The sequence below is a fragment of the Suricata suricatta genome, chromosome 10 (assembly GCF_006229205.1).
Source record: "Suricata suricatta isolate VVHF042 chromosome 10, meerkat_22Aug2017_6uvM2_HiC, whole genome shotgun sequence".
Taxonomy (NCBI): Eukaryota; Metazoa; Chordata; class Mammalia; order Carnivora; family Herpestidae; genus Suricata; species Suricata suricatta.
In genome coordinates, this window is record NC_043709.1 from 14,167,915 (window position 1) to 14,194,678 (window position 26,764).

The 26,764-nt window shown below is 47.2% G+C and overlaps 1 protein-coding gene across 5 annotated transcripts in view; it reads right to left on the reverse strand.

Annotated features, from left to right (window-relative positions):
- BTBD11 (BTB domain containing 11) overlaps window positions 1-26,764 on the reverse strand; it is a 312,839-nt gene that overhangs the window by 12,293 nt on the left and 273,782 nt on the right. For all 5 annotated transcript variants that reach the window (XR_003914531.1, XM_029954903.1, XM_029954902.1 and 2 more), the window contains 4 exons: window positions 14,486-14,591; window positions 9,593-9,695; window positions 6,747-6,828; window positions 180-248 (listed from right to left, as the gene is read on the reverse strand). Coding sequence is in view for 4 of the 5 variants with exons in the window: in XM_029954903.1 (XP_029810763.1) it covers window positions 180-248; window positions 6,747-6,828; window positions 9,593-9,695; window positions 14,486-14,591 (360 nt within the window). In the remaining variant the exon portion in view is untranslated. The remainder of the gene's footprint in view (window positions 1-179; window positions 249-6,746; window positions 6,829-9,592; window positions 9,696-14,485; window positions 14,592-26,764) is intronic.

Consider the following 26,764-nt stretch of genomic DNA (forward strand, 5'->3'; position numbering starts at 1 on the left):
AATTAAAAGTGGATTTCATGGAGCTGCTCCTGCAAGTGCACGGAGCACCCTGGCCTTCCGGAAGGGGCTCTGCATCCAAGCGAAAACCCAACACAGGTCCCCCCAGACATTGCCAACACATGCCAGCGACCTGAGTTTACAGCAGAGCCCCCCACCCGAAGCCACGACAGATTCCTTACCTCCATTATCTCGTTGTTTTTAATTAGAAGTGACTCTGGGCCACCATAGTAGAGATACTGCATGACCAGCTGGAAGAAAGGACACAGCGAGCAAAGCGTCAGTTAGTGTCAGCAACAGACATCACCATCTTACAGCGGGCAGTCTATGGGTCCCTCTAGGACACCTGTCCCCAACACGGCCATTCCCACTTGGTTGGTGCCTTATGACTTCCACTTTGGATGCTTCTCTTGGCTGGGTGCTTTTCCTCATGGCTTGCTGAAATCTGTCTCCCAGTGATTCGGCTGGGTTCCAAGTGCATGCCCAGCATCGCATGAAACAATTCTGAACAATTCTCTGTTCTCCATCTACAGATGGCAGTCGTGGCTTCTCTTTCCACTTCGCACACCATTGGCTGCCCCCAAACATGCAGTGTAAGGAACCCAGACTAGCGGCCATTTCCGTGGAAGCTTGGCCCAGCTTGACTAGAAGATTCTTACTTAAGTCCCAGAGGGTGACTCTGGGCTACCATGGGACCACTTGCTCCTCATTACAGCTGGACAAGACCCAGGATGAAGCCATGAGGGGTCCACAGTTTCAATGCTTCATTGCTGGTGTGAACAGTCTGAGCCAGGCTGTTCTTTGTCCATGCAATTCAGGAGGCCTGAGTGGTGTGCAAAGTCCCAGAGCTTTGCAGATTGGTGTCACTCTAGAATGAGGTCCCCAGGTGTGTAGAATTGTGTAGAACTGTCACCACCTACCAAGAAGCTGTTAGGTTTTCGTTTTATTATTTTTTTTAACATTTTATTATTTTTTAATGTTTTCTTATTTTAGAGAGAGACAGAGCGCGAACAGGGGAGGGGCAGAGAGAGAGGGAGATAGAGAGTTGGAAAGAGGCATGAAGCTCTGAGCTGTCAGCACAGAACCCAATGCGGGGCTCAAACCTACACTCTGTGAGATCATGACCTGAGCTGATGTCGGATGCTTAATTGATGGAGACACCCAGGCGCCCCAAAGCTTAAATTATTTAGGTGCTGGGCATGGTCTTCTCCACCATTGTCTTCTCCTGCCTCATGACACATGGACTACACCTGCCTTGCCCCATGGCAGCTGTGCTGGAAACATCTGTAGACTGGTGTAACATCCCATCTTTGGGCACCTGTGAAATGAGGCGCTGGGATGTCCTCTACGGTCTCTTCAGGCTCCAGTGGTCTGTGACCTACGTGCAGCAGTGGTTAAGAGCAAGGCCCCTGCACTCGGGCTGCCTCGATTTCTGAGCCTGAATTAAGGGACCTGAATTAAGTTAGGCTCTCTGCCTCAGTTTCATCTTCTGTAAAGTGGGGATATTACCTATCTCATGGGATTGTGAGGAGGATTAAATTATATGTACCAGGCCTAACAGGGGCCTGGCACGTGGCAAGAACGGAGTAAATCATAGCTCTTCAGTGTCCTCTGAGCTGGAAAAGTCCTTCTCCAGTAGTGCTCTGCTGTGTACTGCTGCGTTATTACTCAGGCCATTCGAGGCCCCTCGTGTCAGATCTCAATCTGTCTTTGGCATGTGTGTTTAAAAGTGACCGTTTTTCAAAAAATATGTTACAGCTTTATCGAGATCTATTTTACATAATGCAAACTGCGTCAGTTTAAAGCATACGGTTCAGTGGATTTTAGTACATTCACAGTGTTGTGCCACCTTCACCACTATCTAATTTTAGGACATTTCTAACACGCTCAGGAGAAACCCTGTACCCGTTACCCATCAGTCTCATTTCCTCCTGGGCCTGTCCTGACAACCATGAAGGATTCGCCCATTCTGCTCATTTCCTATCGATGGGGTCCTACAACACATGCTTCTTTGTGTCTGGCTAATGACACTTAGCATAGTATTCTCAAGGTGCACCCTTGCTGTTATGTCTGTCTCCTGCATTCTTTATTGCTGAACAATGTACCACGTTTTGTGTATCCACTCATCATGGAGGGACATCTGGATTGTTTCCACGCTTCTGCTGTTATGAATACTGCTGCTATGAATCAATGTACTTTTTCAGATCTCCTTGGTCACTCAAGCCTTCTCTCATCCTAATCTGGACAACATCTGCCTTGTATACACTGACCACTCCCAACCGCTTGCCTTTAACAGAACCTCCCACTTTCTCTTTCAGTCCCGCACTTTTGCCCACGCTGTTCCCTCTGCTTGGATGCCCTTCCCTTCTTCTCCATCTACTGGACTGGGCCCCCTCTTCTGGGCTCTAACTCAGTGGTCACGTCTGTGGAGCCTTCTAGATCTCCTAGCCGTGACCCCTGGCTGGGCACGCATCCTCCGCACCTGCAGGGTTACTTCCCAGGGGAGCTTGATGGGACAGTCTGTGACTTGTCCCTCTGCAACCTTGTGCCTTGCATAGTCCCTGCGCTCAGCAAGCGCACTTTACACAGGAACACGAGCCCTCGCCTCCTCTGTTGTGTTTGAGTCTCCCATGTACTGACTTTGGGCTTCTGTGGCCACCCACCTGTCGCACAGATGGCGGTGCATCAATGGTGGTGGGTGAGGCTTTGTGAAATGATAACACAGCATTGTTTACCCTCCCCTCCCTCATCCTGATGGGCCACAGGCATCGAAAACACCATGTCAGCGAATGGTGGGATCCTGACCTCACGAAAATCAGCGCCTCTCTTTTATAATGGCCAAACCAATAAGGACAACACTGTGAGCCAAGACAATAATTGCCCTGCGTCCAAAGCGCTCCTCCATCATGTTAGCTCATTGCTTCAATGTCTGGCCGTTGACTTAAAATGATGCTCCTTAGCAGATGCAGATCCTGAGGCTAATGGGATTTAAATTGGGCTGTCCCTTGCCACCATCAGACTCTGCCAACACAAGCCTTTTCTGCAAAGGGGGAGAAATGAACCCTGATTAGGCCAAAGGGCCTGTTTTTGGAGTTGTTTTCCTTGGCAGCTGTGAACCTGCACGAAGCCGGGATTTAAACGGCGTCCACGGTCTCGCGAAGGCCCCCATGTCCACGTGCAGCCCCAGCTGCGTCCGGCTCCTGCCTGTGTGTGATGTTAAACAGTCTTGCGGGGAGGGAGCTCAGAGCCGTCTCATTTACTAAAAGTCTTCTGTCAGCATGGAAGTGACGTGAACAGGCCCCTGGGAGCCTCCTTCTGGGTCGGATTCAGCCCTCCTTGGCCTATTTCAAGCCACAAATGAGGCTTTTCTTCTTTTATGGGGAAGGGGCAGGCACACGGAGAAGTCCCCGGGGCCTGCTAAATCTTCCCAACTCATTACAGTAACTTGAGGCTAATGTGGCCAGGAAACCCTCCCCAGGCAAAGGCAATTACAGGCCTTGGAGTCCTCTGGGGCCACGCTTTCCCACGTAGGTCTCTCATTCAATGAATCCGCACAGCAAACATTTATTGAATGCCTACTACAAGGTTCTTATTCCAGGAACCTCCCCAATTAGTTCCAGGCTTTATGGCAAAAGTGCCCCCTTTGCGAGCACCCAGGAGAGCTGGGGAGGTATGCATTTTCCAGCACTTAGTTCATACTCAAACTCTAATGGGCCTACCATTCTTTCCTCAGGGCTGGGTGATTTTTTCAGGGTGGGGAGGGCCCAAGTCCCTGCAGTTGGGGGGCAGCTAGGAGATCAGGCCCGGGAGTCAGCCCAGCCCCGGTCTGAGCCTCGGCTTGGCTGTGATGAGTAGCCGGAGCTGGGGCCACGAGCATCCTCTCTCTGGGTCTGTGTCCTGGCTGTAAGGTGGGCAAAGCGCTTCCCAGGACTGACGTAGATGACGGATGGCCGTGGTTCTCAGAGTGGGGGCCCTGGACCAACCGCCTCAGCACCACCTGGGCTCTTGTAAGAAATAGAAGTTCTCAGGCCCTGCCCTAGGCCTATAGAACCTGGGACTCTGGGGCTGGGGCCCGGGAATCTGCATTTCAACAAGTTTTGCGTTTTATCAAGCAAGCCCCTTCCTCCCCTGCCCTGGAGATTCTGGTGGCTTGATCCACACTAGTGCAGAGCACTGCTTCTCCACCTTGACTGCACACTGGGACAACGGTGGATACTCCAAAATACGGATGCCTGAGCCCCAGCCCCCCTTCTGATTGGTAGCCTGGGCGCTGGAACTTCCAGAGCTCCCCAGGTGACTCCAATGTCCAGCAGAGGCTGCGAAGCACCAGCTTTGAGCCTGACACATAGCTGGCACTCAAGAAATGGGCACTGTTATGGGGCGCCTGGGTGGCTCAGTCGGTTAAGCGTCCGACTCTTGGTTTTGGCCCGGGTCACGATCTCATGGCTTCGTGGATTCGAGCCCTGCACTGTCTATGCTGACAGTGTAGAGCCTGCTTGGGACTCTCTCTCTCTCCCTTTCTCTCTGTACCTTCCCTGCTCTCACTCTTTCTCTCTCAAAACAAATAAGCTTAAAAAAGAAATGGGTGCTGTTCTTATCCCTGGTCCCCCATAAAAGGGTATTCTAGAATCAAGCATCCAGGCTTTGGCACCAGGTGGACTGGGCTCCGATCCTGGCTCTGTGACTAAAGAGCACTAAGGCTTGGGGTCCGGCATTGAGGTTTCCTGAGCCCCAGTCTCTTCATCTCTAAAAATGGCAAGAAGTATCCAGAGAACCATGTGCAAGCAGAAGTTAGTGTCTCATTCCCTAACCTAACCTCCCAACCCTAATCCTAAAGTAAACCAGCAGTTTCACAGAAAATTTCAAACCCAAAAGCCACTTTGCTCTCAGTAGAAAATGTGGTGAGAAGTTGGGGTGAAAGGCTGGGTTTGGGGGGCATGCTGGGGACCCGGCTTCCTATCTGCCACCCCCACCCCAGTGGGATGGCTCCCCCAGACTGGCCTTGTCCCTGCAAACCTCTTTCATCCTTTCCCCTAAGCTCAGTCCATAGTAACCTATTCTACAGGGTCTTGTGCTTAGTGGGTAGACCGTTTACCAGTTATGGGTTAGAAGAACAACAACCCCTAAAAACTGCCAGATTGAGGGGCGCCTGGGTGGCTCAGTTGGTTAGCCGTCTGGCTTCAGCTCAGGTCATGATCTCGCGGTTTATGAGTTTGAGCCCAGAGCCTGGAGCCTGCTTCAGATTCTGTGTCTCCCTCTCTTTGCCCCTCCCCTGCTCACACTCTGTGTGTCTCCCCCTCTCTCAAAAATAAACAAATATTTAAAAAATTGCCAAGTTGTCCTACTTGTTAATCTCTGCAAGGACCTGAGACATACATAGAGGTGATATTGATTAACTTGTTAAAAACGGAGAAACGAGGCTCAAAGAAGGGTGCCTTACCCATAGTTATTTGGGAAGGATTCTTTCTTTTGAAGTTTCAACATAATCAAAGAAGATTCTTCTCTAATGGTGGAGAGCCAGGTACCTCAACTTTAGGGGCTCGTGTGGGGGCATGGTGGCTTCATAATCAGAGAGCCACCAGGATCTGGGGACCAGGGAAGAGCCACCATCTGGCCTGCTGTCTTCCCACTCGGCTCATACTGAGTGGTCCCAGTGAGTCTTCTCAGTCTCCAATATACTTTAAGGCCCAGCTGAGTAGACTGATGATCATTTTCCCTCAAACACACCTCACGACTCCCACTTTTGTCCGTTTGTTTATGCTGTTCCACGGCCCCCAGGGCCCCCTTTCCTATCCACCAGATGAGCAGACTAAGGCTTGGAAAGGTTGGTCATTTGCCCGTGTCATGCAATAGACACCAATTTTAAACAGGAGAGTGCAGCATTTCAGTCCTGGACTGCGGCTCCGTCCTTCCAAGTCCGGATCAGGAGCTTGCCCCGTGGCCCTGGTCATGGCCAGACGTGTCTCCACCTTCCCCAGCCCCCCCCCCCATTATCTCTGAGTCGTCTCAACAACCCTCCTAGAGCACGAATCCCCTGCAGACCTGCCTGAGCCGTAGCTACTCTCGGTGCACGCTGGGCAGTCTTCCCAGGGCCCTACTTCCTGAACTGAACCGCAGGAAACAAGGTCGTGTTCAGAACCCCACAGACCCCACCCCCAGGTCGCCCACGTCGGCTCCCTGACCCGGCCGGTGGGAGGTCAGCAGGGAGGGAGTGCAGTCTTTGAGTCCACTGGATCCTGATCACGCTAGGCTCAACCATGGTTTTGGGACTTCATCCTTGCTGTTCTCTGCCTGGAATCTTCCAACCCCCTTTTTAAGCCGCATTCCTTCCTGTGGTTCCCCAACTTCTTCTCAGCCCTCACTATTCCAGCTGACACCTCCTAAGGGACCTTCTCCAACTTCCCCGGTCCTAGTTGTCACAGCACATTGCCTCCCTGCCCCGTACTTGCACCTTCCCACATTATATTGTAAGTGATGAATTACTCAGATTCATCCGCTCTAGACTGTGAGGAGTGGGAGTGTCCTGATCCTTGTGTTCCCAGGTCCCAGCAGAGTGCTAGGCATATAGTAGGTGCTCAATTAATGCTGTAGGGATTAAAGGATGGTAAACCAGAGGGGGTGTAAGGAGGGGCCCAGAGTGCAGGGAATTGATGACTCTGAAGTGGCTAACCCACAGGTGGATGGCTGCAGGGACGCCCCTGTGCCCTGTGCCCACCAGCACAATGCCCTAGGTCACCACAGGGGCTCACCTGAAAGATGGGGTACTTCACGTAACCGATCTCTATGCAGGTGCTGTCATTTGTTGGTTTGCTGGAGAGGAGTGCTTTGAACCTGAACAAGAACACAAGAAAGGAGATAAAAAGACCCACAAACACATCCACGGTTTGTGAGCAATTCCACTCTCTAGTGAGAGAAACATGTAACATCTTGTGTCCCCCACTCTGAAATACATCACCTATACACCCACAGATGTCATAATGCAGTGCCACCTCGTAGGATGCCATAATCAAACCTGAAGTTATAACTTTATTTTTTTTTAAATTATTCTTTTTAAGGGGTGCCTGGGTGGCTCGGATGGTTAAGTGTCCGATTTTGGCTCAGGTCATGATCTCACAGTTTGTGGGTTCAAGCCCCACATCAGGCTCTGTGCTGACAGCTGGGAGCCTGGAGCCTGCTTCAGATTCTGTGTCTCTCTCTCTGCGCCCCCACCCCCCCACCGGCTTGTGCTCTATCGTTCTCTCTCTCAAAAATAAATAAACGTTAAAAAATAGAAAACCATTATTAAAAAATAAATGAATTATTTTTTAGGGGTGCCTAGGTGGCTCAGTTGGTTAAGTGTCAGACTTTGGCTCAGGTCATGAGCCCCACATCAGGCTCTGTACTGACAGCTCAGGGCCTGGATCCTGCCTTAGATTCTGTGTCTCCTTCTCTCTCTGCTCCTCCTCTGCTTATGCTCTGCTTCTCTCAAAAATAAATAAACATGAAACATTTAAAAAAATCTTAAGTTTTTTTTTTATTAACTTAGGTAACCTCTATACCCAATGTGGAGCTCAAACTCACAACCTTGAGATCAAGAGTCACATGCTCTTCTGACTGAGCCAGCCAGGCACCCTGAAGCTAAAACTTTAAAGTTAAAAATAGTAGTTTGAGAGATGCCTGGGTGCTCAGTAGGTTAAGTGTCTGATTTCGGCTCAGGTCATGATCTCAGGGTTTGTGGGTTCAAGCCCCGCGTCGGGCTCTGTGCTGACAGCTCAGAGCCTGGAGCCTTCTTCAGATTCTGCGTCTCCTTCTCTCTCTGTCCTTCCCCTGCTCATACTCTGTCTCTCTGTCTCTCAGAAATAAGTAAACATTAAAAAAAAAAAAAGCCTTTGTGATAGGCTGCTTCCTTCACAGGGTTTTTCCTGAGTGCAGGCTTTGAGCTCCTCTGGGACCTGTGGAGCCCCCCACTTCCAGTGCACCCCCCCAACACCCTTGCTCCTGGAGGGAGCCCTTCTGTCTCTGCTGCATCCCCAGAGCCTAGGCTCATCTGGGATCTGCTGTCTTGTAGGTATTTAATCCACATCTGCTACTCCCCACGGATGACCTTCCCACTGGGCTTCGGATATGCTTTCCCGTGATCAACAAAACTGTAAGCTCCTAGTGGGTACAGACCCGGTCAATGGAACACGCTGATCGTCAAAACATTTAGGAATAAGTTGTGTTTCTTTTCTTCAACTTTTAATTTTGAAGTAACAATAAGATTTGCAGAACAGTTGTAAGAACATTGCAGAGCTCTTGGATGCCCTCCACCCAGCTTCCCCAGAGGTGAAATCCTACACAGCCATCGTTGTTAAAACTAAGAAATTAACACTGGTACCACGTCTATCCTGCTTTTCTATGGCATCTAACTGAGGACCGTGTAAGGCATGGCGTGTTTTCCTTGTGGTGGCAAAGCAGACATCCGGGGGCTTGCATTTGATTTTGGGAGGAGGCAGTGGAGAGGCCAGTCTTTTAGGAACCCAGGAAGTGATGGTCACATACACTCATCAGCAAATGTCCTGGAAGTGGGCTCTGTTTCTGGGCACCCAGTGTCCTGACCATTTTGTTCACCCCCCCCTCCCCCCAGCAGCCTGCCTCCTCTCCTCTGTGCAGCTTCGCTGATCCCAGTTCAGATCTTTGGATAATACGGTTCTAAATAGCCAACTTCACTCCAATCGAAAGCAGAGGGACAGGGAGGGGGCGATACCATGGTCAACTCTACAGTCGAGGAAAAGTCAGGTTCAAGACCTGTGTGTGTGAGGTGGCCAGAGTTCCAGGATATCTGGGGGACAGGCCTTTCCCGGACGCTGTGTACGGAGTTTCAGGGTGTGCCCTGCGTGGGGGCACTGGGCTGGGGCAGCTGAAATCCAGTTCACACTCTGCTCTGAAGCGCTGTGCCCGGCGCACACTCTATCTGCCCAGGGGACCAGGCGCCCTTGCCTGAGTCACACAGAGGTGGTGCTGTTTATACTACTGGCTGCTCTGGACTTAAACTAACAAAAAGAAATTGTGGTAAAAAACATAACAGAAAATTTATCATCATAACCATTTTAAGTGTACAGTGAACTATATTCTCGTTGCTGTCACCCAACCTCCAGAACTTACTCTGTATCTGTGAAACAACAGCTCCCCCACCCTCCTCTGCCCCCCGCCCAGGCACCCCCCATCCTACTTTCCGTCTCTATGAAGCTGAGGACTCTGGGTACTGCATATAAATGGAATCATACAGTGCTTGTCTCCTCCTGACCGCCTTGTTTCTTTGCATCACATCCCCAAAGTTTATTAGTGTTTCTCAACACTGCCTTCCTTTTTAAGGTTAAATAATATATGTATAAACCACATTTTGTTTGCCTGTTCATCTCCTGACGGACACCTGGGTTGCTCCTGAAACCTTTCGGCTGCTGTAAATAACGCTGCCATGAACGGGGTTGTACAAATGTGCTTTGCTCTTGAACTCTTGATTTTGAAAAGATAATCTTCCCGTCCAGGGAAGATGCCACAAAATTGAATTTCAGAGAATAGTAACAGCCACAGCCACACTCATAATTCAGCCGCTTTCAAAACCAACCGTACATACCTTGGAGAGGCTGTAAATAACAGTACTTTGTGAGCGTAGAATGGTCTTCCTTCTACCAGAAAGGTAACATCAGACATTTCTTTATTGTTAAGGAAATGAGGATCTAGAATAGGAAGGGGAAAAAGGGTAGCGTTAGTGGAGAGAAGGGTGAAGTTTACATTTTTCTTCTGGAAGGTGCCAAGAAGAGCTGACAGGGGAAACCATGGTGATAAAATACACATTGGTGAGACAGAGACCAAACAGGAGACAGAACCTGTCAAAAGAACACTCAAATCACTGAAATTCAGTTTTTTCATAGGAAGTCTCCATAGCTTATTTGGGGTTAGAAGTAGCATTTCCCCAGAGGAGACTCCTCCGCAGCCTGATGCAAATGATTTTCTGCTGGGAAAGGCAGACATATGCCTGCCTCCCCTTTGCTCCTCCCACATGGGCTCAGGGTCCTCCCCGCCTGATGGACAAGCGGTTTAGAAGCTCTGTCCTGTTCCCACTGTGTCCCAGGTGGTTCAGAATCCAAGCTCTTCCCTCCAGAATGAGAGGCCCGTGAGCCAGTCCCCTGCTCTCATCAACCACAACAAAGGACGTATATCAGTACTTGCTGAGCACTTAGGAAGTGCCAGGCGCTGTGGAAGCTGGCACGTGCATGTTCAGACTCATTCGTTCCTGGCAGACAAGGACTGCTGTCAGTTGTGCAGCTGGGAAACTGGCATGTGGAAGGTTGAGCTAGTGACAGGTGCAGTAGCCAGGATTTGAACTTGGGCTTTGAACTTTGAATTCGGATTGGAGGGTCTGCATGATGAAGCACTAGGATCCCCTATCCCCACCCCACTTACCCCATGATTTGTCTGTCATTTGAGCCAATGAGACCTAGAGCTCCAGAAGGTGCCAGTCTGTCCTCAGCTCGGTGCTTTTGCTTGTTGGGAATATCCACTAACATACCTCCCACTGCCAGGTCCCACCCTGCTCAGTTCCTGAGTCAGTCTGGACCCAGGCACGAGGGCAAAGTGGATCTAATCTTTGGTGGGGCTTCCTATTAGGTCACCCGCCATGACCCATGCCACAGTGCCCCAGGGGGACCTTGAGGAGTCTCTAAATGGAAGACTACCTCTCTTCGGCATCTACACCCAAGTTTCCGAGTCTGAGCATGCACTGCATTTTCAGCTCATGTGAAAAAGATTCCTCCTTGCTGGTGAATGGGACCACCATCTACTCGTTGCCCAAACCAAAGATTCAAAGGCAACAAGACACCTTCCTCTCCTGAGCTTATCCAGACCTAGGCTATCACAAATACTGTCCTTTCTTCCTCCTATGTATTTCTTGATTGTCCCATTTCTCTCATCCCCAATGCCCCTGCCCTTGCTAGGGCCACATGATCTCTTGTCTGGGGACCCGCAGGAGCCTCTGTTTGTCTCTGCCTCTGCTCTTGGCCCCTCGACCCAATGGTCCACCTCACCACAGTCGTCCTTACTAAAGGCAGATCTGATCGTGCCCCTCTTCTGCTATAAACCTTTCCATAGCTCCCCAGTGCTCCCAGAATAGAGTCCAAACTTCTTAACAAGGCTCCCTGTGATTAGACTGTTGCCTTCTCTGGCCTCTCCCTGGTAACATCCCCGTGTCAACCTGCAGTGTACGTGAGCCACACCAGTACTATATACTCTCACCGCTGGGGCTTCACCTGGAACACTCTTCCAACCCCTTCCAAACCTGGTTCACCCCATGTGGTCTTCAAGCTTCAGTGCAGACACCTTCGATCAAGAAGCCTTGCCTGATTCCCCCCACCTCAGTCGGCCAAGCACCCCTCCCTGTGCTCTCATCGCCCCCTGGCATAGCTCCGTTTGCTACAGAGTATTCACTGTTACTTTGCCTCCCAGTAACTTTGCTTGGGAGACCAGGACCTTGTCTGTTCTTTTCACATCCTTGCTCTGTATCTAGAACAGAAAGGTGGTAATGCATAGGAAGAGTGTGGGCTCTGAAGCCAGAAATCTCAGCCCTATGACCTCGGCCAAGTTATTTAACTTCTCTGTGCCTCTCTTTCCCCTTCTGTATAATGGGAATGGTAATACCCATTACACATATACATCAGTTACAGTGGGCATTAAATGAACTAACTTTTGCAAAGCACTTAGCAACATGGCTGACACACAGTACTCCTCAATAAACATGGCCATCAGAGCAGATACTTAATTAAATTCATTTTGGAATGAGTGAAGAATGCCTCGACCCTTGTTCCACCGTCTTGTTCTTAGATCTTGTCAAGGACATCAGGTTCCTTCTTAGTCTGGGGACCTGCTTGTTGATGGGCCTTTCCCCAGGGGTTAAACGGTTGTCCTGAAATGAAACTCCAGCTGTTTCCTTCGGCTGGGTTTAGGCTGTCCTAACCATTAGCAGTGGGGACCAACCCCCTGGGTTTCTGGGGGCCATGACCCCAACTGTTGGGCACACCCTGACAATTGTACCTTGAGCCCTGGCTGGTTCCATTTTGTCCAGACTCTGGACACAGAATTTGTCTTCTGGGCCAACTCCTCTTCCAACCCTTGAAGGTGGGATAGCCTCTAAGCCCCTGTGCTGCCCCACATGGTGGTCCTCCATTCATACCTCTGTCTGTCTGGATAGCTACCTCACCTCTTCCCATTAAAAATCGGTTTAATTTAGAACATATCATAGAAGCATAAAACAGTCAAAATCACTTATAATCCCACTATGAAAATATTTTAATGAAAAAACCCTTCAAACTTCTAAACAATCCAGATGAAGAGAGAAGAGAGCTCACAGGGGAAGTCCTCGGAGTTGACTAAAACTCATGTCTCCACTCGCTTTAAAGACTAACAGTTTGGAGTGAAGTTCTCTCTCTTCTCAGCCTCCAGTCCCTTTCACTCCCACTGTCCCCCTCCAGATAGCCCTACTCCTTTTTCCCAGCTTGCTGATTTCTCTTGCCTGTAGCCCTTTGAGCCACCGTCTCCCAGAATTCACCAGGAGGGTAGAGGATGATGTGTCACAAAAAAATCAGGCACGTGCTCTCCAGATTGCTAGAGTCCCCACCACTCCCTGCTGTCTTATATGGAAACCGTTTCACTCACTTATCCGACCTGTCTGGCCCATCTGATTCCAGTTTGGGACCCTTGTCACTGATCACTCAATGATTCCCTAAAGAATCACTATTTGACAACTTGTAGTTATCCTCGTTTGAAATGCTCTGTTGAAGGTGCAAATCCTACACGGTCCATATGCCACCTATTCATAAATATATTCTGCCCCTTTTCTTCCACATTGTGAGCTTTGAGCCTCTCTAGCCTGCCCTTCTGTTGATGCTAACCCTTGGAATTCCAACGCTTGGACTTAAAAACCAGGTCCTTTTGATTGCTGAAAGAAAGCTCAGCAAATCCAGAAGGAAAAATGTTGCCTCCTTGCCTATAACTACAGCAAAGGAGATTTTATGCTGTGTCATTGAAACAGCCCTTGCAAATGTTTGCTCTAACAAGGGTGTCTGGTAAGGCACCGACATGTCAGAGGTTGCAACGGCCTGGGAACGTAACCTTCAATTTCTGAAGTCTGTTAATTTGCTTCATCCTTGCAATGTGTTGCTCGGACAGCATTTTAACTAATACCTGTTTTCTACAAGGTAGAAATATTTGCGGTTTTGGTACGTCCTACTTTGCCCACACGAATGAGCAGAAAGGAAAAAAAGACATTTGTTGTGACTACTCGGTTTTTCGATTTAGCAAAAAGTTGGTGTCATTTCAATGAACAAGTTTTTCATGACTGGAACAAGAGTGCTTTAAAACAGTTCTATGAATTCAGCCTTTTCACTAATTTAAAGTAGCTCACCTGTTCCAGACGTAGTGATTTTGTTAAAGAATAGCATTTTCAGATGCTCTCATTTCTCAAATGTTTCCCAGTCTTTGCAGGAAAAAATAGGAAGTAGGAAAGTCCCCAACCTTCACCATAAAAGGAATTCTTTATCTGTAAGATTTTATCATTCCCCAGGTAGCAAGGAGAAAGGCCCTTGCAAAGGCGGCTCGTGTTCCGGGCTTCAAGGCGGCCAAGCATTTCTTTGCTTTATTTCCAGACTGATCAGCCAGGTCACGGCAGCCCCAGGATCCTCTGAATGAAATCAATGCCTGATGGAAAGTTTTCTCCTGGAAAATTCCAGAAGCTGAGACTGTAGAAGGATGAAATTATGGCTTTGGGAGGAGCTGGGCAGCTCCTGAAATGGATCTGCAGGCAGGGCAAACCTTCCCTTTCTTCAGGTGAGAAGTGGGGTGACTCGCAGTGCCTGTCTCCTGGGGCAGCCTGAGGTGACCTGAGATGGGGGAGGGAGGTCAAGTGCTAGGCTGGGGCCAGCCCAAAGCAGTGTCCAAGCAGAGGAAGAAGTGATTCCTGGTACTCTGATGGGATTTCAGAGTGTCCAGTCTCTTCAGCTTGGGTATGTTCTCCTCACCTGTGTGTGTGTGGGGGGGGCGGGGGTGAAGGAAGGGGGGATGAGCATTTGTTTGCTCTCCTCCTGGGCCCCTGCAGAAGGACTCCATTAGAAGAACACTGCGGGCCTGGCACTGTCCCCTGCTTCTTCCTCCTCAGGGAGGAAGAGGGTCTCCTTAGACGGGGAGTGGTTGGAGGAAAGAGCTGTCTACACAACTCAGCCTTCCTTCGGAACCGGAATCTACCTGCCTGCGGGAAATGCAGGGGTTCCAGGGCTGTCGTCTCTGCAGGAGAAAATCCCTCAGTTAGAGGGAGGAGGTATTGGCGAGTGTCCTTGTCCACGTGTCCAAGGAACAGATACCTGCTCAACTCCTGTATCCATCTTAGATGCCCTCCAATACCGCCAACGTTCTTTTGGGCATTTGTTACCTCTGTGTCCCCAAACCGCAAGGGGAGGGGCATGCACGGTGAGGCACTCACCCAGGCGCGAGGTCTGCTTGCGCTTGATCTCCGTGAGCTTGGGGATGGGGTAGGGCCCGTAGCAGTGGGTGAAGATGACACACAGCTGCTGGCTGATGACCTCGTTCTGTGGAAAAGAAAGAAGAGATCACGTGCCAGACCCTGCCTTGTCCAAGCTGTCTGCAGGAACGCCTGCCCCCGGGCGACAGGGGCCCACAAACTTCTTGCGGGTTCCAGGAGCAATCCCCACCCCTGGACCTCACACAGAGTCTGCTCGCTGCGTTTGTCCGTTGTCTGTTTCTAGTGGGTTCACTGGTGTCTGTTCTGTTTCTAGTGGGTTCACTGGTGAATGCTTAACTCATAAATAAATCCTTCCTACTCACGTATCATCCATTGGAGAGAAAGTTTCTAGCTCATAGAATGGAAAGTAAGTCTTTACTGCAAACACACCTTTATCAATACTCCAAAATTGGAAGCAGTGAATTACCCTGAAAATAGCAGCAGGAAGCCCTTTTGATCCTGTGACTGTGCTCTCCATTACCCAGACACAAATGCTCCTGATTCAGCTTCCTTATGAATTTGATTTTGGTGCTGAAGCATTTCCGGATCCAGGAATGCTCAGCTGAATCACTTTCTCCAAAAAAAAAAAAAAAAAAAAAAGGTTGGGGGGTGGACAAGTTCTGTAACAGCTGCCTCCGAAGGCTCAGGGACAAAGGAGCCTGTTTCTGACTGTCCCGTGCCCTTCATGTTTCTGCCTCTTTCCCCTGGGGACCCCCGCGCCGTTCATTAGTCTCCCTTCAACTGCAGGTGTGTGGGAGGGAAGCCACAAATCACAGCACTTGATGCTTTTTATTGGGTGAAGGGGGTTGAAACTAGGGGCAGAAAATGGGGATGAGGCAGAAAGACATTGATAATCCATTAAGGAAAGCAGGTTACAACACAGTTTCTATCATGTATTTTTGGAAATAACCCACTTTTACACCTGGATTGACAGATGCGTACAGGAAATGCCAGGGAGAGCAGAATAGCTACCTTTGGCTGGGATTACGATGTTTTCCCTTTTCTACAACAAACGAGTGTTGCTTTTGTAATGCAGACAATAAATCTTACTTTTTATTTTAAAAGATGGGTTTGGGACAACTGATGATGTCAGGGGTTCGAGATATTCTTGAATGTGCTTCGTTGTGCTCCCGAAGAGGAAGGATACAGCTCAACACATGAAAAGACACTGCCCGTTTGGCGGCAGTGGGTGAGATCCCACGCTGCACCAGTTACCTTGGACGTGATCCACAGGGGTGCCCACAGCGATGCGATTGATATCGGACAAAAAGGCTCTGCTCTCAAAAACGATGCCCTATGACCAAACGGTGCTAAACGCTCCTCTCAGCACTCACAAAGTGATTGCCTGTCTCGTGGCTTCAGGCGGAAAAGGAATGAGAACTCCGAGAACCGCCGCATGAAGCCAGAGACAACCTGTGGTCTCCGGACCGGCAGCATCGCCTTGCATGGGCTTGTTGGGAATGCAGATTCTCAGGTCCCACTCCAGACCTTCTGACTCACAAACCCTCGGGGGGGGGGGGGCCAGCAGTCTGTATTTTACTTAACATGTGTTCTGGTGATTCTGGTGCTCTCTTAGGTTTGAGAGCCATAGGTTTAAAAATTTTTTTAATGCTTTATTATTCTTATTTTTGAGAGAGAGAGACACACACAGAGCATGAATGGAGGAGGGGCAGAGAGAGAGAGAGGGAGACACAGAATCCAAAGCAGGCTCCAGGCTCTGAGCAGTCAGCCCAGAGCCCGACGCAGGGCTTAAACCCACAGACCACAAGATCATGACCTGAGTCAAAGTTGGATGCTTAACTGACTGAGCCAACCAGGGACCCTGAGCCACAGGTTTTATGTATTGACATTTTCTCTTGGGTTGGACCTCTGAGCTGGAGGCTGTAAATTTGTTACTCCTGGTCTAAAGCCTGCCACTCAAAATGTGTTCCATAGACCACCAGGAGCAGTAGAACCTGGGAGCCTGTCAGAAATGCAGACTCTCCCCCAGGCCCCCTGAACCAGAACCCACAATACTGCCCTCTGCAGAGGATCCCCATGGACACTGGTGTTCAAGAAACACTCTATGGAAGGTACAGCTATGGCGCCTGAAGACTGCTTCCCCCAAATCCCTGGACTGACAATATCATGAGATACCATGCCTGTGAACACGTTACAGCACAGAAGGGGCTTGGCAGGAATGATTAGGGTTCCTAACTATGGTTTAAATGGACCCTAACACCGGTATATGATTCTGGATTGTCTGGGCAGGCCCAGTGTAATCACACGAGCCCTAAAATTAGAGACAGGAGAGGAATTCAGAAGGGATGGGGGAGAAGGGGATTTGACACCCAAGGAGGACTTGCACTGTCACTGGCTTCGAGATGGAGGAGACCACGTGGCCAGCTAGAGGGGGAATGCAGGCAGCAGCTCTGGGAGGAAAAGGGGGCCCCCAGCTGACAGCCAGCAAGGAAGTGGGGCCTCGGTCCTACAACTACAAGGAGCTCAATTTTACCCAAACCTGAATGAGGGTGCAGGTGGATTCTTCCCTGGAGCTTCCAGAAGGGCACACGGCCCTACTGACACCTTGATTTCAGGGCTCTGTGAGACCCCATGCAGAGAGCCCAGTGAGGTACTATGTCCGGCTTCTGACCTGTGGAGACCACGAAATACCTCACGAGTGCTGCCTTCAGCCTCCACACTGTGGTGACCTGCTGCAATGGAACACTACTCCATCTCACCCAGAGTCTGCCCCAGATGGGTTGCATTTCATCATCCTCGTGACCCCAGACGGCCCGGCGCACTGAGGAAGCTGTGAGGACCCGCAGATCCCAGAAAAGAGGTGGCCCGTGTCTGCAAACGTGCTGCGCTGACTGGGTGATCGATGGCCCTGGTCCTGCTCACCTACAGCAGGGGGCGTCTACCCACCTCGGGCGAAGGGATGAGGGTCCACTTCCTGGACGTGGGGGCCTGTGAGAGAGGCCTGGGCAGCCCATGCTCTTCTGTGGGGACTGATGGATTGGTGATGGTGGTGGTTTAATTTAACTCTAAAGGTACTTATAAATCATCTGAGAAGTGTCCCGCACCATGAAAGGAGCTTTATTCAGGGTAACCAAAGCAGCCAGGGCAAGACCCCTCCTCTCGGAACCCATAGCTGCCTCGTGCTCTGTAACTAGAGTGTGTGTTGTATTGTACGAGAAAGTATAGGTAAGGGCTGGCCATGTCTGTCCCAAAGCGACAATCTTCAGATACTGACAAGTTATCTGGAGGAGTGTCACTGCCCACCTAGTTGACAGCAGCACATAATGACTTGATTCCAAGGAGAACAGCTGGGAAGAGGGGGAAAGAGTAATTCTGATGCTGAGAAATTTGACAAGAGCCATCAGAGCTGGGTGATCAAGGTCAACTCCAACAGTGAACACTCATGTGGAGTGTGTGCCCTTGATGTGGTGGGGATGGCACTTGACCTCCATAGTCCTCCTTCCCAAACCCATTACCCCAGGCTAAACCATGAGAAAAACACCCCAAATTCCAGTAGAGGGCATCCTATAGCAGCATATCTGACCAGTACTTCTCAAAATTTGTTAAGGTCACCAAAAACAAGTCTGAGACATGGTCTCAGGCAAGAGGAATAATGTGGTATCCTGGATGGGATCCTGGAGCAGAAGAAGACATTAGACCAAAACTAAGGAAATAAGAATGAAATATGGAATTTAACTAATAATAATGCACCAATGTTGGCTCTCCAATGATAACAAATGCACAATACTAATGGAAGATGTTAACACTAGGGGAATGTGGGCGAAGGGTTGTACGGGGAATTCTGGGCTATCTTCTCAATTTTTCTGTAAATCTAAAATCATTCTAAAAATAATGAAGTCTCTTCTTGGAAAAAATCAGCCCAATAAGGAAACAGGATCATTACAACGGAAGTATTAGAAGTTCAGGAGAAGGGGAAAGAGGAGGAGTCAAGGATCAAGTGGACATCAACGGTTCTGTGGGTTTTATTGGTTTATCCCCTAAAGGTTTCATGAACGTGAACTTCACCCCATGTGCTAAGTAATGCAGCCATTCATGCCTTAATTTTTTCTTCAACTATTTATTGGGCATCTGCTAATTACCAGACACTATGTGAGGGTTGTCAGTGATGCTCCCAATGTCAGGACCCAAAACACTGCCTCCTTTCCCAAGGCTTTCTGGCTGCCTATCCTTCAGACACCTGAGCCCTAAGAGAAAACTCCCCACTGTGTCCTTGAAGTCATCTGTTTGTCAAGGTGTCTGCTCTGTGGCCTTTCCTTGTTTCCTCCAGGTAGGGGGATTATTGGGATCATTCACTCGAGTTTCCCAGCACCCAAAATGTATCGGGTATCCAGGAGGGCTCCCCTGAGTGAGAAGGGGTGCTGTGATTAGTATCAGTTAAGAGCTCTAGAAGGGGGAGACCCGTTGGGTTAGATGGTCAGTTTGGAGCAGTGAACTAGGTTATTCTTTGGATTTGGTTAGCTCTAGGCCCAAACCTGAAGATGGCAGAATGGCGAACTTGAGGCTCACTCTATTTTGGAGGCATGGGCAGGTACGGTAGTTGTGCTGTGATAGGTACCTACATCCTCCTCTGAGTTGTACATTTAAGAGAAGTGCTTTTAGGCAAAAGTACCACAAGGCTCAACCAGTCTGTGTGTGCCAGTCTGTGCGTGCAGGCTCTGAGCTGGGATGCCAGGGCAAGCCCGAGGAGGCATGGGCTGGGGACAGGTGGGCCCAGGTACCTAGCACCTGGTTAGCGGTTGTCACTGGCATACTGCTGAGTCCCGGCCACTCAGGTCTCTCATGGAAAGTGCTGGGCGTGCTCATGGGGTGATCAGGTCCTCAGGACTCAGAACTGTGTGGCTACACAGAACCAAAGGGGGATAGATTCCTATGGATTCAAGGCTGACATCTTTCCTCTCTTCCTCTGAGCCCTCACTTCTCTCCTAAAAAGATACCAAAACATTTTCTTTCCTTCAGAAAGGAATGCTGGGATTAATCCCAAAGGTCCTTTTTTTGGTGGGTTAGGCAGGGGATCTACATGGTGGTAAAAACTTGGACAGTAGGGCCAGATGGGGTTGAGTCCAAGTCCTGGCTCCTCGCTCACTACCTCTGTGACTGTAGGAAAGTTACTCAGCTTCTCCGGGTCTCTGTGTCCTCTTCTGAAGTAGATTAAAAATATCTGCTTGGTGAGGTTGCTAGGAGACTAAAAAGGACGGCGCATCACAACCTACCATCAGCTTGAACTAAAGGAAATTGCCAAGCTTTGACCATTTTTTAACCCCCAAACAGCAATTTCCTACAATTCAAACCAATCTCTCTTTTTCTAGATTCTAAAATGTCATACAATTAATGACAACTTTCAGGAAGAGAGAAAAAAACCTCACTGCATTAACACACACGTTCATTTTTAAGACCCATTGCAAACTGTGAAATGCTAAAAGGTGAAAAAAGCCCCATCTCAAAATCAGGAGATGTGGAAATACTGTTACTTGCTGGGGACACCGGCAGTGAGTTCACTGCTTCGACCCATCATCTACAGCGGTTTGTCCCTAGCCTGGCCCTCCCGTGTGGAAAATGCTAGGCTGACCCATGGGCGGTGAGCCTCTCTCTGCCGGAGCACACCTGGAAAAAGCAGAGAGATGAGAAGGGCACCAGAGTCCCGTGAGGTCACTGCACAGTTCCAGGTCTGTCACTGGAATTGAGTCCAAGATGAAACTGAACACATAAAAAACTAAAGTGCCTTTAAACAGTCATCCACCTATTTTGATAGGTACCCTGTATTCGCTACAAGTGATGTGGGCCTTTATTGATGGTAGCACTATAGCATTTCCTTTGTAAGTACATTTAGCAGATGGTAAGTTGATTTAAATGAAAATATCGAGTGAATAATAATCAGTGAAAGTATCTTTTAGGAATGAAAGGGCAGTCAGACATTCTCAGATGAAGGAAAACTAAGAGAATTTGTTACCAGGAGACCTATCCTAAAAGAACGGCTCAAGAAAATTCTCTAAATCGAAAGGAAAAGATAGAGAAAGAAGCTTGGAACCACAGAAAGAAAGAAACATAGTAAACAAAAGTATCGGTACATATAATAGGCTTTCTTTCTCATTTTGAGTTCAATTATGTTTGAGGGTTGATGCCAATTTTGTAAGAGTGTCTGATATGGTTCTAAATGTGTGTAGAGGAAATATTTAAAAACCATTATGTCATAAATGGAGGAGGGTAAATGGGCATAAAGAAAGGTAAGATTTCTATATTTTACTTGAATTGGGAAAATGATGATACCAGTAGACTGTGTTGTTATATATAATTTAATACTGCAAGCAACTACTAGAAAGCCTACTTGAAGCTATACAAAAGCTATCAAAAATACTACACACAAATAAAAATGGAATTAAAAAAATGTTCAAGGAGCCCACAAGAAGACAGAAAAAAGAGAGTCAAGGCAGAGAAACCAAACAGAAAATAAAAAATAAGATGGCAGGGGCACCTAGGTGGCTCAGTTGGTTAAGAGTCTAACTTAGGCTCAGGTCATGATCTCACAATTTGTGAGTTCAAGCCCTGCCATTGGGCTCTGTGCTGACAGCGCAGAGCCTGCTTCAGGTCCTGTCTCCCTCTCTTTCTGCCACTCTCCCTACTTGCACACATGCGCATGCTCTTTCTTTCTCTCTCTCTCTCTCTCTCTCTCTCAAAAACAAATAAACTTAAAAAAAAAAAAAGATGGCAGACATAAGCCCTAAAGTATCAATAAAATGTAAATGGTTTAAATATACCAATTAAAAGACAGAGATTGGCAGAGTGGATGAAAAGCTCAACTATGTGTTGTTTACAAGAAAATAAATTCAAATATAATGAAAATGGCAGACTGAAAGTAAAATGGTGAAAAAAATAATTTAAACATTAATCAAAGGAAAGCAGGAGTGGCTAATTAATATTAGATAAGGTGGACTTTAGAGCAAAGAAATTTAACAGAAGCAGAGAGGGGCAGTATATAATGATAAAAGAGTTAATTCACCAAGAAGACATTGTAGACCTAAATGTATATGCATGAAACAACAGAGTCGCATAATCTGTGAAGCAAAAACTGAGAGAATTGAAAGGAGAAACAGACTAATTCATAATTATAGTTGGAGACTTAACACCCCTATCTGAAATGATTGAACAAGATGGCGGAAAATCTATAGGATATGGAAGAACTCAACAATACCATCAACCAACAGAATCTTATTGACACTTATAAAACACTCCACTTGACAATAGCAGAAAACAGTGATTTCAAGTGTCCACAGAACATATCAAGACAGACCATACTTAGGGGCATAAAACCAACCTCAAGAACTTAATCAAAACAATACAGCAGGTATTCTCTGACCACAATGGAATCAAACTAGAAACCAGTAACAGAAAGATAATAAGAAAACCTCCAAACATTTGGAATCTAAACAACACACTTCTAAAAAATTCATAAGTCAAAAAAGAAGTTCCAAGGGAAAAATAAAAAGTAACTCTGAACTGAATGAAAAATGAAAATTACACATCAAAATTCATGGGACACAGCCAGAGCAGTGCTGAGAAGGATCTGTACAGTATCTAATGTGTATATAAGAGAAGAGAAAAAGTCTCAAATCAATAATCTAAGCTCCTACTCAAGAACTAGGAAAAAAAAAGGCAAAATAAACCTAAAGCAAGCAAATAATAAAGATATGAAGAGCAACTGATGAAGGTTAAAACAGAAAAATAGTAGAGAAAATAATGAATCACAGAGTTGGTTCTTTGGAAAGATGAATGAAATGGACAAACGTCTAGGAAGACTGACTAAGAAAAAAGGAAGACACAAATTAACAAAATCAGGAATGAAACAGGAGCTATCACTATTGACTGCAGACATCAGAAGGATAATAAGGAGATTATGATGAACAACTCTACTCACATAAGTCTGTTAACACAGATGAAATGAGTTTTTCCCTGAAAAAAAGACCATCCCAACTCACCTAATATTAAATAGGTAATTCGAATAGCTGTGTAACTATTAAAGAAGTTGAATGCATTAAAAAAAAAAAAAACTCTCTCTAAAAGAAATCTTCAGGGCCAGATCGATAAGGAAGAAATACAACTGTCTTTATTTGTAGATGACAGGCCTATCTAAGTAGAAAATCCCACTGAATCTACAAAAAATTCCTAGAATAAACAAGTTCAGTATGGCTGCAGGATACAAGATAAATATACAAAAATCAGTTGTATTTCTTTGTGCCAGCAATGAACACATGGACAGAAAAATGAATACAGTATATACAATTTCTTGAAAAATATGTATATATAAATCTAACAAAACAGGACTTGTATGCTGCAAACTCCACAATATTGATGAAAGAAATCAAAGAAGATCTAAATACATGAAGAGACAAACAGTTCACAAATTGAAGGATTTAACATAGTAGAGATGCCAATTCTCCCTGAATTGATATAGAAGTCAGACACAATTCCCATCAAAATGTCAGTGAGATTTTCTTTGTTGTTGATATAGCAAGTTTATTCTAAAATTTACATGGATGGGTGTCTGGCTGCTTCAGAGCATGCAACTCTTGATCTTGGGGTGATGAGTTGGAGCCCCACATCAGGGGCAGAGTTTACTTGAAAAAAACACAAAATTTATATGGAAAGGCAAAGAACATAGCTAAAATCATTTTTAAAAGAAGAATAAGATGGGAAGAATAAGTCTACCTAGCTTCAAGCTTTATTTATAGCTACACTAATTAAGACTATGTGGCAATGGTGGAGGGACATAGATCAATGGAACAGAGCGGAGAGCCCAGAAATAGACCAACACAAAGATGCCCAACGGACTTTTGACAAATGTGCAAAAGTACTTCAATTAAGGAGAGACAGACTTTTCAACAAATGCAGCTGGGAAACTCAACATCCATTGGCAAAACAAACAAACATACACACACACAAACAAAACCCAAAAAACCCTGATGTAAGTTCCACACCTCACCTCACCTCACGCAAAATGAATCAGAGACTCCAGTGGAAAATGTAAAACTAACATTTCTAGGAAAAGAAAATATGAGGAAATAGTCATGATTTAGGGCTAGGCAAGGAGTGCTAATACTTGATACCCAAAGCATAATCTCCATAAAAAGACAGATAAATTCGATTTCTTCAAAATTAAAAGCTTGTGCTCTGTGAAAGACTGTTAGGAGGATAAGAAGATGAGCCATAGAATGGGAGAAAATATTTGCAGACCGCATATCTGACAAAAGATCAGTATCACTCAAAATTCAACAGTTGAAAAGCAAACAACTTAATTAGAACACAGACAAAAGACACAAAGAGACATTTCACTAAAGAGGATATCTAGATGGCAAATAAGCTCATGAAAATATGTTCAAACCATTAGCTCCTTAGGGAAATGAAAATCAAAACCAGGAGATACCACTTCCGCATCTACCAGAATGGCTGAAAGAAAAACCCCACGAAACAGCGAGGATGTAGAGAAACTGGATTATTCCTACTTTGCTGGTGGGAACGGAAAATGGTACAGCCACTCTTAAAAACACTTTAGCAGTTTTTTAAAAAAATGAATCACACAGCTGACCGTACACCCTGGGCCCTTATCCCGGAGAAATGGAGACTTGCATTTGCACAAAAGCCTGTGCACAAGTGTTTAGAGCTGCTGTATTCGTAATAGCAGGGACCTGGAAATAACCCGGATGTCCGTCAGGGGGGGAGCAGTCGTACAAACCGTGGCATGTCCACGCCAGGGAGGACTGCCCGGCAATGAGAAGAATTAACCTACGGGTACACCCACCAACTCGAGGAATCTCCAGAGAATTCTGCAGAGCGAGAAAATCCAATTCTAAAAAGTCACGTAGTGTATGATTCTACTGAAATTACATTGCTGAAAATGAGAGAAATGGAGAACGGGTTAGTGGTTACCAGGGGGGAATAACGGGGTGACGGCCTAAGGGAAACGGGTTTGGCTAGAAAAGCGCAACATGAGAAAATCCTGTGGGTGACGGAAAGTTTCTGCATGTTGACTAGATCACATCAGGATCTTGGCTGTGATATTTTACAGGACTCTAGGAAGGTATTGCCAAGGGGGGAAACTGAGTAAAGGGTACACAGTGCTGTCTCTGTACCTTTCTTACAACTGCATGTGAATTTACAGTGATCTCGAAATCAAGAGTTTAAAAAACTAAAATGTTTCAATTAAAAAAGTGAAAAAAAATTCAAGTGTACAAACTGTAAGACTGCCTCCCTCCTCCCATCAAGTCTTGTCTCTAAGACCTCCAGGGGTGTTCTATTCACTGCATGTGGAGGGAAGTCCACGCTCTTCACCAAGGAGAAAGACTCCGTGAAATCTGATTTCTATCTCCCGTCCTTCTCTCTCTCTCTCTTTTTTTTTCCATAATATTTTACTGTCAAATCGTCCTTCTCGCCTTGTGCCAGTGCATCAGGCACGTTGCTCTTCTTCTGGCTGCCCCAACGGACCAAGCTCATTCCCCCGCTTGGAAGGCTTCTGCTCCAAACCTCTGCATGGCTGGAGCTCTTCCTCACCTTGGTGGTTGTTCACAGGTGCCTTCTCAGGGAGACCTTCCTTACATTTTGTCTAGATTAGGCCTGGGCTGCCCCATCCTCAGAGACTATATCATTGTCCAATTTCACTTTTTTTCCTAGCATTCATTTATCAAGCTCTCGCTCTCTTTTCGCCGATCCATTTCCTTGCTTCCTGTCTGCCCCTCCCCTGCACATAACAAGCTTCGGGAGGGTGAAGAACGCTTCTCTCCCATCACCCCTGCAGCATATAGTGAGCACGCGTGACTGCTGAATGAATCGGTGCCCTGGGGAATTATGTGAGGGAGAAACAGGCCAGGAACGTTCTTTAAACAGATGCATATTAAGAGATGACTATGTTGTTTGGCTCCTGGGAAATCTAGAGATGCTGAATTCTTTTGAAGTTAAAATTTAGAAGAGGGAGCAAAACACATCTGCAACCAGATTTCAAGTAATGGATGAATAAGCGCAAGTCAAGCATGGGATGGCATAGGCTTTACTTCACAGTACGGCTATATTTCTGAGAGTTGGCGATAAAGTGAATTTCTTTATCGGACTTCTATGTTCTTATGCATTACTACTTATCTATCTGATAAAACTAGACACGTGCACACACAGAACAGCAGATGGAATCTGAACAGGAATCCTTTAATGGATGGAGAGAGAACAAGGCGAGGCAGTTGTGTGATGTGTGGCTACTACTATCCTCCAAGAGGACACATTGGAGGGGACAGCTTTGTGGCACTCTCACAACGTTCTGAATTTCTCTGCCACTATCTCTCTCCAATCTTCTTTTGACCATAGGAACATCACTCATGCTTGGGGAATGCTTGGCTTCACAGGGCAGCCATGGGAAATTAATCACCTCTTTTTTTCCTCCCACCAGCAATGTACATGATGTGTAATACCATACTTCACCAGTAGGGGTTGCCACTGGACCCCTATAAGGGGAACTGCCACTCTTGAATGGACTATTTTCCCCCCAGACTGCTCTCCTGACCAGGAGCTGTTTCCTATCCCAGGCTCCCTCCACCCTTGGAGATCAGTACAGCTGATGGGGGCGGAGTGGGGGCAGGTAGAGGGGGGAAATTCTAGTTCACATCTTCTGGCAAAGGCCCCTCCCTTCTTCCCAACCGCCAGCCAGTGGCTGTCCTTTTGGGGGTAGTAGCTGAGTGGGGCATAAAGGGCCTACTGGGTGCTGGTAATGTGCTCTTTCTTGGCCTGGGTGCTGATCACACAGGCAGATTTACCTTGTGAAGATTCATTGGGCTCTCTAGTTATGATCTGGGCACTTTTCTGCACGTATGTCATACTCTAAAACTCCAAAATAGAGTTTATTTTAAAAAGCCATAGACTAGGTTTACTTAATACACAGGATGCCTCAAGTCATTTCTGGAATTCCCACTACAGTCTGAAAAAAGGAAACAAACAAAAACCAAGAAACTACTAAGTTAGATCACCTAAGCCTGGGAACTGACAGGAATGTTTTTCACTAAAGTGGTTGCTTAGGTAACTGGAGGTGAAAGCTTCATTCATTCACTCACTCATTCCTTCAAAGTTAGAGGGATGGAGGGTGTGGGGCAGGGAGAGTTTGGTTTTGAAATGCTTCCATCGGGTTTTGCTCTCCGGGGAATCACTGAGGCTCATTACCCAGGGGCTGGCTCTCTTGCTCCCACTTGGGGT